This window comes from Xenia sp. Carnegie-2017, unplaced genomic scaffold, assembly GCF_021976095.1.
Source record: "Xenia sp. Carnegie-2017 unplaced genomic scaffold, XeniaSp_v1 HiC_scaffold_22, whole genome shotgun sequence".
Lineage (NCBI taxonomy): Eukaryota > Metazoa > Cnidaria > Anthozoa > Malacalcyonacea > Xeniidae > Xenia > Xenia sp. Carnegie-2017.
The window spans coordinates 6,760,687-6,776,648 of NW_025813485.1; the positions used below are offsets into that span (position 1 = coordinate 6,760,687).

The window sequence follows — 15,962 nt, forward strand, 5'->3', positions numbered from 1 at the left end:
TCCATCATTGAGGTGGCTTCATTGAGCACCAAGCCTTGGAGTGGAGACGACACCAAAGGTAGAGAAAATAAGAAAAGTTATTATGACTTGCGCGAATTTCTAATGTCATCCATGGGTGGACAAGAAAACACCCCTAGTTCTTTAGAAAATCGAAAGAACTATGCAGAGCAAACAAGAACAGTTAAAAGTTACCATACGTCGAATTCGCAGTTTGAAGAAAGTCCTTACGTCCATAGAAAAGAAATATTAAAGCAATCAATAGATTGAAACTAGTAAGACGATGAAGAACATGTATGTCGAGACTAATCGATACCAATAATTAATAGATTCAACTTATACAAACACATAGCAAAAAGAGATTTCCTCTGACAAATATTTTATAAATACTAAATGAATCCCCGATAATTCGGAACACACTAATTAGGAATTGAATAGTAGTATAATAATATTAAGTTTGATGCTCACTAATCAGCAACATTATTTGTTGGTAATCATTACCTTATATAGCAGTTCGAATACATCATTTTATAAAAACAGGTTAATTGCAATTGTCATTTTAGGCCGACTGAGATTCATTTATTTAGCATTTACGATAACTTACATGGGGGGAGGGGGGGGGGAGAGGAACTTACTATTTATGTTGTGTTGTTGTGTACAGTGTACAGTTCACGTTGTGTCATCACACTTTCCTCAAAACTAGCTAGAGATTCAAAAAGATAGTGCAATAGTGCAATTTTGAACATCCATTGATTATGGCCTTTTTTAACTTGAGTTCGATTTAAGACAAATTAAGCTTGTTTCTTCATTTTTAAATGGTAGATATTGGCAGATACTTCAAAAAACAATTCTTCACTTTTTCTATAATTAGCTGATATATTGATGATGAGATTCACATCTGCTTTTCTTATTTGCGAGTATCATATCAATAAACATTTAGCTCATAAATTTATACTTAGTAGAATATATAATATAAAGTAACTATGTATAAGAATGTTGTTACATCTAAAAATAAAAAAAATTATTTAAGTGTAGTCTATTTTCAGCTTATATTTGCAGCATTATAACATTATTCTTTGAAATTCACTAATTTTATGTTTGGGCTACTGAGTTCAATCGATTTGGCGTATCCAGGGTAAGTCAAAATAAACTACTGTTGCTTATTCTGCATATATTATGTTTCAAAACACCTTAGATGAAATTCCAGTGGTAACATTTCATCTTCAGAGGTTCATAACTAACAGTGCTATCTGACAGCATCTTGAATTTAAAATTGCCAGAAATAATTTATCCATGAGCTTATGAACTGTCACCATTAATTTATCCAGTGCAGTATATAGCTACAGATGTAGACATAAAACATAAAACTGTTTTTTGCGATTGCCATTTTGTAAAGCAAAGGACAGCGAAAAAATTTTATTGAAAGCTCGTTTACACTCTATATTCTGATATATTTAAATGAAATCAAAACTTGCACTAGCAAGTCAAAGAACAAGCAGCGAATGATGCATCAAGGCTAAAAAACTTAATGCCACTCTCAAGAATTAAGCATTGAAGGATTTCTTCATTAATTGATTTTTTATAAGAGAAATTGCTGAAAATATAGATAGATTGAAAGAGATTTTTCGAATTATTAGATACATTTCAAAATGTCCAGAGATTCTTGAGTGTAAATAAGGTGTAGTTTGACTGACAGTGAATGCAGAGTTAGCATTGACACTTAAAAAAATATTCAACAACACATCTCATCAGATATTTTGAGATACCTTGTCTTTGAACAAAAGAAAAAAAAAGACAAACCTGTCGAAATATGATAAACATTAAACCTTATGACGAGGTGAAAGAGGCGACGCTTCAGAAAAGTTTGATTTAGTGAAAATCTGAAGCTAGCGAGAGACAGTAAAGGATAAACCTATACAAAAATAGTTTCTAAGGAGCACTTTGGTCGAGGGTTTGTTTGGCCAGTGTTGTCTAAGAAATGACGGACGGACAATGAGGTCAAACACTCAAGGAAAGGAACCACTTGAATAAAATATTTTGCTGGCTTCTAGTTCAAAATTTCTATAGCTACAGTTGAGACCCGAGACATATAGTATAATAGAAAAAAAATGTCTCACCTAGAAGATTAACCGTTAGACATAATTATCGAGCTATAACATACGTTCTCCCACCTTACAAATCATTGGCCCTGATAGTCAATAATTTTTCGACTTGAAATAGAGGATGTTACTGAATGTTTACGATAATATACAGTAGACAAAACTGGATATTTTAAAAAAGTATTGATAACAGTTATAGCTTGTGCTTTTTACAAATACATTACTACTATAAGAAAGTGGTAAATGTTTAAACAACATTATATGCTGTTAGTTAGCGATATGAATTCTGGTTGTGTGCTTGTATAATTATGTGATTTGTTCCTATATTCAATATTACTACAAAATTAGTCCCTGTACGACTGCGATCACAGATTTTCAAAGCTTACCATACACATTTACAGCAGGCTTTCTACTAACAACTGTATTGGGATTGCCTTTGTTGATATTTGTCAGCATTATCGATAAATACGAGGTAAGAAGATCGTTCATTTTGTAGCCCTGTTTAGAAAATAATGGTAATATAAGTTTTCACTATTTCTGCCACACTTCATCGGAAGTGGTTTTAAGCCTGGTTCACACGAGTGAATTAAGGATAAGCACAAGCGATAGTAAAAGATAATCACCGAAGCATGTGACATTAGCATCGACATAATCGCAAGCATCGGGAAAAATTCAGGCATAAGATAAGAAAAGAAAAGGAGAAAAAGAAGATTTGAAGAAAATCCCAATGTCTTTCTCTTTATAAACCTCTAGAGCAATAAAGACAAAAGTTTCGACGTTCGTGCTTCTTTTAATCGTGTGAACCAGAACTTACGCTTTAAACGTTTGGCTCTTAGGTCAATTACAAACGTCGAACTTTACATGAACCGAACGTATTGAGAACAAAAGATAATGAGGAAGTTCATTTCATTTTCTTTTGTTTTTAATGCGTTCGGTTCATGTAAAGTTCGACGTTTGAACTTGGCCTTATATTCATGCACTTTTTTATTGAATAAGCATTGTTCAAAATGATTTAATATTGTACATATTTACTGTTTGACTTTATGTGGAATTCTCTGGAGCATTCTCAGGAATTCTCTATTACGCATCTTTGTTGTAATATTTTGATATTACAACAAAGATGCGTAATATATGCACGGAGCTCACAATATTTTATGCACCACAAGCTTACCATAATGATGGGGATTCAAATTACAGAAATAGGTAAATTTACATAGTTTGTTTTTCATACACATGGTATATAGTTCAATAAGCATACATGATGCACGGTTCATACAAGGTTTATGAACTGCAATCCTTTGAAATTACCTGACGTTTTGAATTTCTAATTCCTTTAACTGAAAACGATTCAGGCTGCGAATTGTATTCGTATTTTAAGGCTGCTGACTTGATTATTTTAAATTGATTTTTTCTAAAATTTGAGTTTGTTTATACACACACAATTTAAAAGGAAGCTAATCAAAAGCTTGCGCGAAGATTGTGATAAATGGAAATCTAGCTAAACAAATCTCCCTAGTATTTTGAATATTTTATCAGCAATTCTTTATACCTTTGAAATAAATCCTAACCTTTGCTTGTTGACGACAGCATTAAAATATATTAATCATCGAGGCAATCTTCAGACTTCGTAAAAGACTTCAAAGAATTTCATCAACTCATAGACAATCCTCAATTGAAAAGGTGGGGGTGACACATCTTCATGTATGCGTTTTCTGTCGTATATTAAGTTCCTTTAAAATCGATTGTTTTTATGCTTTATGACATATATGAATATTACCCCCACCATAAATTCAAGACTTTGCTATGGCACTGCTAATAGACTTGTGATTTGACAAACTAGTCGAAATCAAGCACTTTTCGTTGAATTTTCCATCCAACTCCACCTATTCTAGCCCATAACAAACTAATTTTGGCCTATTCATAGCAACTTACCAAAGATGTTTCGCAAACGAATTTACTTCCTTTCATAAGGCTTCCGATCGTCATATGGAAAGATGTGTTACCACTGCTCCAATTGGAGATCTTTGAAAACGGATATGTTTCAAGAATTTCCTAAGAGCGAAAACACTATAGGTTAAGTGCAAAATGAAAAATCAAGTGCCGCTCCCGGGCATTTAGCTATGTTGCGGTAAAATATTGCTGAAAGAGCATTTTGATTTGGTGAAAATTCGTTCGCAAAAAAAAAGCAGAAAAAAAGGACCAGACCTTATTATCTCTGTGAATGAGACTCGCACCATTTTTGTTAATCACAATAATTAAAAACTCTGGAAAACGAGGCTCCGTTGTTTGCTGTAAAAAAACATTAGTAAATTGATTAAAGTTGACATTTTCTACGTCTTACATCCTGTAAGAGACAATGTCAGCAAAGATTCTACAATAACTTCAGTTTTTCAAACACTTCATTTTCATCGCTTATATATGTCACTGAAAGCTAGTCACATATGCTGCTTGGAAAATCGAAATATGTTCCAAAATAATGCGGTGAAAAAAAAACGCAAAACGCACCTTGACTTCAAAGAATTCAGAACCAAAAGTTGGCCACCGATAAATAATCTTCAGAAAGGAAATTTTTGCTTCATTCTGTGTTTTACCTTGGTGTTTGTTATATGCAGCAACAATTGCCTGATTGAAAGGGGAAAGAACACAAATGTCCACTTTTCTTTTCTTACTTTTGTATAAAAAAATGTAGAAAGTAGAGCTACTTACCCTTTTCCAGTTGTCCTGAGTCATCGCACCTTGCGCACTATGAACATTCTTTGGAATCAACTGATCAAGCATTGACTGCACAACAAAAGAAAAAACCCCAAATAAGACCCTCAAATACTTCTGTCGAGATTTAACCCAGCTTTTGCTTATTATGATGCATGAACTTTTGATGCTCAATAAAATATAGAAAAAAAGGTCTACTTTTTCACACTGTTTGCTTACTTAATTTTTGAAAACTGAGATTTATCATTTCCGAATTTCACTCTGTAAATGAGAGCAGCAAGCTGAGTAGCATCTGCACTTGAACACTTGTGGTAACCTCGTAGATATTTTGGAAGCTCCTATAAGGAGAAGGATGATCAATTGAAATTTCCAGACAATATCTAGAAAGATGAAAACATGTATGATAACCTGATGGTAATGGAAAATGCAGTCAGCTGCCGGATCTTTTCCAGGTATGGTGTTGGTCCAAAGTTTCTTCATAAAAAATACTTGATAACTGATAGATGGGTTTGCATCCACTTTAAAATCTAACATGAGTAAATGAAGCAATGAATATTTTACCGACCTTTAATAACAACTTCAATCGATTGACGAAGACATCTTATTTATATACCATGCTCATAAATATTAGTTTTGGAATTGCATGTTCATTTAATATCAACAGGAAAATACATCTTTTGAAAACAATGTTTATTATTAATTACAAACAACCTTTTATAGTGCCAGATGCATCTATCGTTTTCTTGAGCCACTTCATCCAGTGACTTATAAAATCAAAAAAGAAATCCCCTTCGGGAACGCTGATTACTAAATAAAAACAAAAATATGTCAAAATGATAAGATTATTCTTCAAAAAGATAACATATTTATATATGCTGGGACATTGAAAAACAAAAACAAAATAAGCTAACTAGACAAAAAAAAATCTTGGAGAGAATCATGAGAATTACACGGGTAATTTTGACATTGATGAATAAATCCCCAAAAAGCTGAATGTAAATAACGAAAAATCACTTTTTATAAATAACTAAAAATCACTTTCGTACCTTTATCTGCTATTTGTGCAAATAGACTAAATCCATCGTATGAGTTAAGTCTTAAATTTTGCGCAATTGATGCGCACAAATCTTTAGCTTTCGTTCCTGAGTCAACTTTACATGCCTAAAGTAATAAAAACGTTTAAAACTAACGACACATCACGATTTTTGCATAATTTTTTTGTCTTGAAACGAACTACTCGAGCTCGAGATATGAAAAATTGCATCAATTTATGACGTCGTACAATAAAGACTAAGAGTTGAAATATGCAGACGTAAATCAGTTTTTTGTTGACAAAGACAAACACGTTTATCACGATTAAAGCCAAAAATATCAATCGCACGCCTAAAAACAAAAACAAGAAGATCTAAAAATGGAGTTGATTCGGGTTCACTTACGGTTGATGCACGTTGTACCTGTTATATGGTCAATTAGCTAACTCATGCATGTCATAAGGAAATCGTCAGCAAAGCATTACCATTAGCAGATGCATATAGCTTACCTGGCTTTCATTATTTGGGAAATATATTCTGTGGTATACGTCTTTTTCTTGTCTCTATATAACATGGATGAAAGAAAAATTTTGGATGATGTAATGAGAGGATGGAAATCGACTTTGGAATTATTCGCACCACGCTCTGCCTACTGAGCTTACGGAGCTCGCATTCATATAAAAGATTACCATATTGATGTAGCAATTTAGGATGACAGGTATTCAAATGTTTTAAAAGAAAACATTGTTAAATATTATAAGCAGACCTGATCTTGACTACACAAACCTGGACTATCAATATTTAAAAACATGGAATTGTAACCGCTCCCAATTCCATATTTATTTGCGACGTAATTTTTTACAAGTAAAAAAAGTTTGAGTTGATGAATAATAAAAACCACTAAAGTACCATTAAAGATAATTAAATTTTGCTATGTGCTTTTGAAAATATTTTTCAAGAACTTTTCCTTCACAAATACTAATTTTGAATAGTGAGCTTAACTAATTTTTTCGGAGGAGGGGGGACATGACCATAAAGAAAGTATACTTTTTTAAATTTGAGAAGTCAAAGAAATTAATGAAAGAAATTGTGAAATTTAGAGGACTTCTAAGATTTCTTCACAATTATTGGGGCAGCAAGGCTACAAGTCTTTGTCGATGTAAATTTCTGAAGATTCTAATAATTCATTTAATCACAATTCTATCGTTTTCTCATAGCATTAACAAAGAAATGTTTGGGATAAAAGTGGGCTGGCTACCGGGAATCAGAGGGGACCAATAGTGATACTATTAAAATTTTCTGAAATCAATATTTCTGCAGATACGCCACTTTTTGTAATGCTTTAGTTTTAAGACAAGCGGGTATAGAGTGCTGTGTTAAAAATTTTTTATAAATGTTTATATCACGTGTAACATAAAAGTAGAACACATATGGCTTTATAAAAACAAAACGATTATAGAAAGATAGATGTTACACGTACTTTACATGCTTCGACTTCAATAAAGTGGGGTGGATACTTTCGTTGACCAATTCTAATAGTTTTTTGTAAACGCAGGATACATTCTTTTGCAATCGGCTGGATTTCCATCCATGACTTGAGGATTGAAATGACATACTTAAGAAGTTGATTGCTATTTTAGAAACAAAAGAATGCATCAATAACGTAACAATGAAGTGCATGGCATCATACGACATGCATAGTAAATATATATTTTGTAACGATATGAGTTTATCATTAACTTCTACTTATTTACTTGTGTTTTTTTGCGGTTGAGAGTCCTGCTTATGCAGTCTCGGAAATTCTATTACATTATCAAAAAATCACCTACGGCAGTAAAAAACATATTGGTAAAATTAGTAAGCATATTCATCGAAAATTGACCTAAGCAAATTTCGTTGGAAACATATCTATCATTATATGTAAAACAACACTATGTATACTTTACCAACCTACAGGCAAACAGCCCAGTACACAGCCACATCAACTGCCATCCCCGTTTTTCACTGGTACTATAAAGTGTGTATCATAAACATGGCATAAGACTTGTCGGAATTACTTGCAATATTACAATGCATGTGTCTCTTCCCGATATGTTCCAACGATTTTTAAAAGCCCCTTTTCCCTCCAATAAACTTATGAAATGTTGGGACCAGCTCAGTGTCATTACCTGATTTTATTTGCAGTAAGTTGTTTGATGATTTGGCAATAAATCTCATCTCTCATTGGTTCCTGTAAATAGAGAGTAGAAAAATAACAAAGTTCTTCAACTTAAATTGGTTGTGAATTGGAAGATGCCTTAATTGTACATATTCTGTTACGTTTAGTGCTTTGATATTTCTGCAGTCCGTTTGGCCGTTTCAAAACCATTTGCTCAAGAGCACAATGGCGTAACAGCGCATGAATTTTCCTCGTATGGATGACGATGAAAGTTCTCATGAGTTTTTCATGTTAACGTATAAGGCTAAATTAAACTTACGGAGTTCAAAGGAGGTTCAAAGATCTCATCTGTTAGTTCGGTAGTTACACTTGTTCTTTTTGATGGATAATCTCCCATGAATTTTAAGATGTTTAAGACCAGTTAAGAAATTCACGCAAAGAGTGATTTTTGACATTAAGCAACAAGTACCTGCTTATAAGTATGCTCAGAGAATATAATTAAGAAAGATTTCGACCTGCTATAATAAGATCTGTTTGAAAAATCTGTCCAATTTAATGAAAAACACACGAAGAAAAAGGATATTTAAAAACGCCTGCGTAGCCTTATAAGACAAATCCTTCTTATCAATAAGTCTTTGAAGCAATGGCTGCTTGATAGGTTTCTGTCAAAACATGGAAGATAGCATTCACCTTTATTATAGTTTTGTAATAATTGCACTATTTTACATATTTTTAAAAAAACAGCAACCCTCCACTCCACCCTGTAAGGAACTTAACAGACACAAGCAACGCAGTTATTTTGAAATGGCTAAGTTCTAAAGATAAAGTATCCTTAACTAAGTGAAAAAAATACCTTTTGAAATGCCCACATAACTTGGCGAACAGCTTGTGCAGGTTGAACAGTGAAGTGCTCTTTAGAATATTCTTCTAGCGTATAAGGGCTCCCTGCAGTGTCTTTTCCCCTCAAATGGAGCGTGGGATAAGCTGACGAAAATATTTCTTCTTTCCTTTCTTTGCTCTGTTCTTCGAATTGTGCCTGGAATATAAGAAATTGAGTCTCGCAATACTGACCACATAAAATTGTGAGATATCAAGATTCAATTAAATACTTTTCATCCGTCGAATTTTTATGTCGGAGGTAATTTATGAGAAGATACATTAAACATGACCAAATCCAAACTAATAACATGCATGCATTTCAGCGGTTAAGTAAACAAGAGAAGACGACTTTTTGCTCTCTTTTACGAGTCACTCCAGTCAATGAACTTCATGCATGATTAAAACAATCACGATCTGAAAGAATTTTATTCAACAAATAAAAAAGTAGAGAAACGATGAATATCATGTGGAGAAACTCAATAACATTTTTAAGAACTTACCATGACATCAGCAGACAGATCACCAGACAAATCAGTTCTCTCGCATAAATCTTTGCAGCATCCAAAATTGGTAAAGGAGGCACCAGTCTCGTTATCTTGCAGAATGATCAAATCATTCTTTTTAAATGACAGAAAGTTCGTATTTTCACCTAAATTAAGACAGTAAAAGGACACAAGTTGTCAGACAAAAACATTAGGCTGTGTCGACATAAAAAAGAAAGTAGGCCAATATTTTTGAGTGAAAGTAATTTGAATATCCATAAGATTGACAAAAAAAATTCATCAGTTTCTAGTCAATACGATATGAGCATTATTTAGCATTTATTTATCCTTCACGATAACTTACAGGGGGGGGAAGAACTTACTATTTATGTCGTGTACAGTTCACGGTGTGTCATCACATTTTCTTCAAAATTAGGTAGAGATTCAAAATGATAGTGCAATTTTGAACATCCATCGATTATGGCCTTTTTTAACTTGAGTTCGATTTAAGACAAATTAAGCTTGTTTCTTCATTTTTAAATAGTAGATATTGGCAGATACTTCAAAAAACAATTCTTACTTTTTCTTTAATTAGCTGACATATTGATGATGAGATTCACATCTGCTTTTCTTATTTGCGAGTATGATATTAATAAATATTTTGCCCATAAATTTATACTTAGTAGAATATATATTGTAAAGTAACTATGTATAGAAATGTTGTCACATCTATAAACCCAAAAAAATTATTTAAGTGTAGTCTATTTTCAGCTTATATTTGCAGCATTATAACATTATTTTTTGAAATTCACTAATTGTCATGTTTGGGCTACTGAGTTCAATCAATTTGGCGTATTCAGGGTAAGTTAAAATAAACCACTGTTGCTTATTCCGCATATAATTATATTTCAAAACACCTTAGATGAAATTCTAATGGTAAAATTTCATCTTCAAAAGTTCATAACTAACAGTGCTATCTGACAGCATCTTGAATTTAAAATTGCCAGCAATAATTTATCCATGAGCTTATGAACTGTCACCATTAATTTATTCAGTGCAGTATATAGCTACATCTGTCTTCATTTATGTTTTTAAAAAAACTGGACGTGCTGCCACGTTTGTATTGAACATGAAAGTGTTTTTTGCGATTACCATTTTGTAAAGCAAAGGATACCGAAAAATTTTATTGAAAGCTCGTTTACACCTTATATTCTGATATATTTAAATGAATCAAAACTTGCAACAGCAAGTCAAAGAACAAACAGCAAATGATGCATCAAGGCTAAAAAACCTAATGCCACTCTCAAGAATTAAGGATAGAAGAATTTCTTCTAGAATTGATTTTTTAGAAGACAAACCTGTCGAAGTATGATAAACATTAAACTTTACGCCGAGGTGATAAGAGGCAATACTGCAGAAAAGTTTGATTTAGTAAAAGTTTGAAGCCAGCGAGAGACAGTAAATGATAAACCTATATAAAAATAGTTTCTAAGGAGCACTTTGGTCGAGGTTTGTTTGGCCAGTGTTGTCTAAGAAATTATGGACGGACAATGAGGTCAAACACTCAAGGAAAGGAACCATTTGAATAAAATACTTTTCTGGCTTCTAGTTCAATGTTAAAATTTTTATAGCTAGAGTTGAGACCCGAGACATATAGTATAATGGATAACAAAGTGTCTCACCTTGAAGATTAACCATTGGACATATTTATCGAGCTATATCATACGTCCCCCACACACAAATCATTGGCCTCTGATAGTCAATAATAAATAGTCGACTTTAAATACAGGATGTTACTGAATGTTTACAATAAAATACAGTAGACAAACTAGATATTATAAAAAAGTATTGATAACAGTGACAGCTTGTGCTTTTTACAAATACATTACTACTATAAGAAAGTCGTAAATGTGTAAACAACATTAAATGCTGTTAGTTAGCGAAAAGAATTCTTGTTGTATGCTTGTATAATTATGTGATTTGTTCCTATATTCAATACTACTAAAAAATTTAGTCCTCGTACGACAGCGATCACAGATTCTCAAAGCTTACCATACACATTCACAACAGGCCTTCTACTAACAACTGTATTGGGATTGCCTTTGTTGATATTTGTCAGCATTGTCGATAAATACGAGGTAAGAAGATCGTCCATTTTGTAGCCCTGTTTAGAAAATAATGGTAATAACTTTTCACTCTTTCTGCCACACTTCTTCGAAAGTGGTTTTAAGCCTGGTTCACACGAGTGAATTAAGGATAAGCACAAGCGATAGCAAAAGATAATCACCGAAGCATGTGACATAAGCATCGACATAATCGCAAGCATAGTGAAAATTTCAGGTATAAGCTAAGAAAAGAAAAGAAGAAAAGAAGATTTAAAGAAAATCCCAATGTCTTTCTCTTTATAAACCTCTAGAGCAATAAAGACAAAAGTTTCGACGTTCGTTCTTATTTTACTCGTGTGAACCAGAACTTACGCTTTAAACGTTTGGCTCTTAGGTCAATTACAAACGTCGAACTTTACATGAACCGAACGCATTGAAGACAAAAGATAATGAGGAGGTTCATGTCATTTTCTTTTGTTGTTAATGCGTTCGATTCATGTAAAGTTCGACGTTTGAACTGGGCCTTATATTCATGCACTTTTTTATTGAATAAGCATTGTTCAAAATGATTTAATATTGTACATATTTGCTGTTTGACTTTATGTGGAATTCTCTGAAGCAGAGAAGATTTTGATATTACAACAAAGATGCGTAATATATGCACGGAACTCACAATATTTTATGCACAACAAGCTTACCATAATGATAGGGATGCAAATTACAAGAATAGGTAAATTTACATAGTTTGTTCTTCATACACATGGTATATAATTCAATAAGCATACATGATGCACGGATCATGCAAGGTTTATGAACTGCAATCCTTTGAAATCACTTGACGTTTCGAATTTTTAATTTCTTTAACTGAAAACAATTCAGGCTGCGAATTGTATTCGTATTTTAAGGCTGCTGACTTGATTATTTTAATTGATTTTTTCTAAAATTTGAGTTTGTTTATACACACACAATTTAAAAGGAAGCTAATCAAAAGCTTGCACGAAGATTGTGACAAGTGAAAATCTGGCTAAACAAATCTCCATAGTATTTTTAATATTCTTTCAGCAATTGTTTATTGCCTTTGAAATAAATCCCAAACTTTGGTTGTCGTCAGCATTAAAATATATTAATCATTGAAGCAATCTTTACACTTCGTAAATGACTTAAAAGAATTTCATCAACTTATAGACAATGGCGTACCAAACTCCTCAATTGAAAATGTGGGGGTGACACATCTTCATGTATGCATTTTCTTTCGTATATTAAGTTCCTTTAAAATCGATTGTTTTTTATGCTTTATGACATATATGAATCTTGCCCCCACCATCAATTCAAGACTTTGCTATGGCACTGCTTATAGATTTGTGATTTGACAAACTAGTCGAAATCAAGCAGTTTTTGTTGAAATTTCCATCCAACTCCACCAATTCTAGCCCATAACAAACTAATTTTGGCCTATTCATAGCGACTTACCAAAGATGTTTCGCAAAGGAATTTACTTCCTTTCACAAGGCTTCCGATCGTCATATGGAAATATGTATTACCACTGCTCCAATTGGAGATCTTTGAAAACGGATACGTTTCAAGAATTTCCTAAGTACGAAAACACTATAGGTTAAGTGCAAAATGAAAAATCAAGTGGCCGCTCCCGGGCATTTAGCTATGTTGCGGTAAAATATTGCTGAAAGAGCATTTTTGATTTGGTGAAAATTCGTTCGCAAAAAAAAAGCAGAAAAAAAGGACCAGACCTTAGTATCTTTGTGAATGAGACTCGCACCATTTTTGTTAATCACAATAATCAAAAACTCTGGAAAACGAGGCTCCGTTGTTTGCTGTAAAAAAAACATTAGTAAATTGATTAAAGTTGACATTTTCTACGCCTTTCATGCTGTAAAAGAGACAATGTCAGCAAAGATTCTACAATAACTTCAATTTTTCAAATGCTTAATTTTCATCGCTTATATATGTCACTGAAAGCTAGTCACATATGCTGCTTGGGAAATTAAAATATATTCCAAAATAATGCAGTAAAGAAAACCCAAAAGCACCTTGACTTCAAAGAATGCAGAACCAAAAGTTGGCCACCGATAAATAATCTTCAGAAAGGAAATTTTTGCTTCATTCTGTGTTTTGCCTTGGTGTTTGTTATATGCAGCAACAATTGCCTGATTGAAAGGGGAAAGAACACAAATGTCCACTTTTCTTTTCTTACTTTTGTATAAAAAAATGTAGAAAGTAGAGCTACTTACCCTTTTCCAGTTGTCCTGAGTCATCGCACCTTGCGCACTATGAACATTCTTTGGAATCAACTGATCCAGCATTTGACTGCACAACAAAAGAAAACCCCCAAATAAGACCCTCAAATACTTCTGTCGAGATTTAACGCAGCTTTTGCTTATTATGATGCATAAACTTTTGATGCTCAATAAAATATAGAAAAAAAGGTCTACTTCTTCACACTGTATTATTTCACACTGTACACTGCTTACTTAATTTTTGAAAACTGAGATTTATCATTTCCGAATTTTACTCTGTAAATGAGAGCAGCAAGCTGAGTAGCATCTGCACTTGAACACTTGTGGTAACCTCGTAGATATTTTGGAAGCTCCTATAAGGAGAAGGATGATCAATTGAAATTTCCAGACAATATCTAGAAAGATGAAAACATGTATGATAACCTGATGGTAATGGAAAATGCAGTCAGCTGCCGGATCTTTTCCAGGTATGGTGTTGGTCCAAAGTTTCTTCATAAAAAATACTTGATAACGGATAGATGGGTTTGCATCCACTTTAAAATCTAACATGAGTAAATGAAGCAATGAATATTTTGCCGACCTTTGATAACAACTTCAATCGATTGACGAATATATCTCATTTATATACCATGCTCATAAATATTAGTTTTGGAATTGCATGTTCATTTAATATTAACAGGAGAATACATCTTTTGAAAACAATGTTTATTATTCATTACAAAAAACCTTTTATAGTGCCAGATGCATCTATCGTTTTCTTGAGCCACTTCATCAAGTGACTTATAAAATCAAAAAAGAAATCGCCTTCGGGAACACTGATTACTAAATAAAAACAAAAATATGTCAAAATGATATGATTATTCTTCAAAAAGATAATACATTATATATGCTGGGACATTGAAAAACAAAAACAAAATAAGCTAGCTATATAAAAAGCAGTCAAGGAGAGAATCATGAGAATTACACGGGTAATTTTGACATTGATGAATAAATCCCCAAAGAGCTGAATGTATATAACGAAAAATCACTTTTTTATAAATAACTAAAAATTACTTTCGTACCTTTATCAGCTATTTGTACAAATAGACTAAATCCATCGTATGAGTTAAGTCTTAAATTTTGCGCAATTGATGCGCACAAATCTTTAGCTTTCGTTCCTGAGTCAACTTTACATGCCTAAAGTAATAAAAACGTTTAAAACTAACGACACATCACGATTTTTTGCATAATTTTTTTGTCTTGAAACGAACTACTCGAGCTCGAGTTATAAAAAATGAAACTAAGTGTCAAAATTGCATAAATTTATGACGTCGTACAATAAAGACTAAGAGTTGAAATATGCAGACGTAAATAAGTTTTTTGTTGACAACGACAAACACGTTTATCACGATTAAAGCCAAAAATATCATTCGCACGCCTAAAAACATAAACAAGAAGATCTAAAAATGCAGTTAATTCGGGGTTCACTTACGGTTGATGCACGTTGTACCTGTTTTATGGTCAACTAGCTAACTCATGCATGTCATAAGGAAATCATCAGCAAAGCATTACCATTAGCAGATGCATATAGCTTACCTGACTTCCATTATTTGGGAAATATATTCTGTGGTATACGTCTTTTTCTTGTCTCTATATAAGATGGGTGAAAGAAAAAAATTGGATGATGTAATGAGAGGATGGAACTCGACTTTGGAATTATTCGCACCACGCTCTGCCTACTGAGCTTACGGAGTTCGCATTCATATAAAGGATTATCATATTGATATAACCAATTAGGATTACAGGTTTTCAAATGTTTTAAAAGGAAAACATTGTTAAATATTTTAAGCGGACCAGACCAGGACTACACAAACCTGGACTATCAATATCTAAAAACATGGAATTGTAACCGCTCCCAATTCCATATTTATTTGCAACGTAATTTTTTACAAGTAAAAAAAGTTTGAGTTGATGAATAATAAAAAACACAAAAGTACCATTAAAGATAATTAAATTTTTATATGTGCTTTTGAAAATATTTTTCAAGAACTTTTCCTTCACAAACACTAATTTTGAATAGTGAGCTTAACTCATTTTTTCGGAGGAGGGGGGACATGACCATAAAGAAAGTATCCATTTTTAAATTCGAGAAGTCAAAGATATTTATGAAAGAAATTGTGAAATTTAGAGGAATTCTAAAATTTTCTTCACAATTCTTGGCGCAGCAAGGCTACAAGTCTTTGTCGATGTAAATTTCTGAAGATTCTAATA

General features: G+C 32.8%; 1 protein-coding gene across 1 annotated transcript in view; it reads right to left on the bottom strand.

The window, feature by feature from the left end:
- Positions 1–4,332: 4,332 nt before the first annotated feature.
- The window catches only part of LOC124445679 (myosin-VIIa-like), a 33,876-nt gene continuing 22,246 nt past the window's right edge, over positions 4,333–15,962 (bottom strand). The window contains exons 45-69 of the mRNA XM_046996429.1: positions 15,288–15,341; positions 14,774–14,888; positions 14,439–14,534; positions 14,136–14,254; positions 13,947–14,065; positions 13,707–13,782; positions 13,506–13,622; positions 13,206–13,289; positions 12,931–13,050; positions 11,408–11,519; positions 9,374–9,522; positions 8,848–9,030; positions 8,578–8,656; positions 8,314–8,405; positions 8,005–8,066; positions 7,787–7,846; positions 7,317–7,467; positions 6,346–6,399; positions 5,852–5,966; positions 5,517–5,612; positions 5,214–5,332; positions 5,025–5,143; positions 4,803–4,877; positions 4,688–4,718; positions 4,333–4,385 (exon numbers count right to left, since the gene is read on the bottom strand). Coding sequence (XP_046852385.1) covers positions 4,859–4,877; positions 5,025–5,143; positions 5,214–5,332; positions 5,517–5,612; positions 5,852–5,966; positions 6,346–6,399; positions 7,317–7,467; positions 7,787–7,846; positions 8,005–8,066; positions 8,314–8,405; positions 8,578–8,656; positions 8,848–9,030; positions 9,374–9,522; positions 11,408–11,519; positions 12,931–13,050; positions 13,206–13,289; positions 13,506–13,622; positions 13,707–13,782; positions 13,947–14,065; positions 14,136–14,254; positions 14,439–14,534; positions 14,774–14,888; positions 15,288–15,341 — 2,310 coding nt within the window. The 3' untranslated portion in view covers positions 4,333–4,385; positions 4,688–4,718; positions 4,803–4,858. The remainder of the gene's footprint in view (positions 4,386–4,687; positions 4,719–4,802; positions 4,878–5,024; positions 5,144–5,213; positions 5,333–5,516; positions 5,613–5,851; positions 5,967–6,345; positions 6,400–7,316; positions 7,468–7,786; positions 7,847–8,004; positions 8,067–8,313; positions 8,406–8,577; positions 8,657–8,847; positions 9,031–9,373; positions 9,523–11,407; positions 11,520–12,930; positions 13,051–13,205; positions 13,290–13,505; positions 13,623–13,706; positions 13,783–13,946; positions 14,066–14,135; positions 14,255–14,438; positions 14,535–14,773; positions 14,889–15,287; positions 15,342–15,962) is intronic.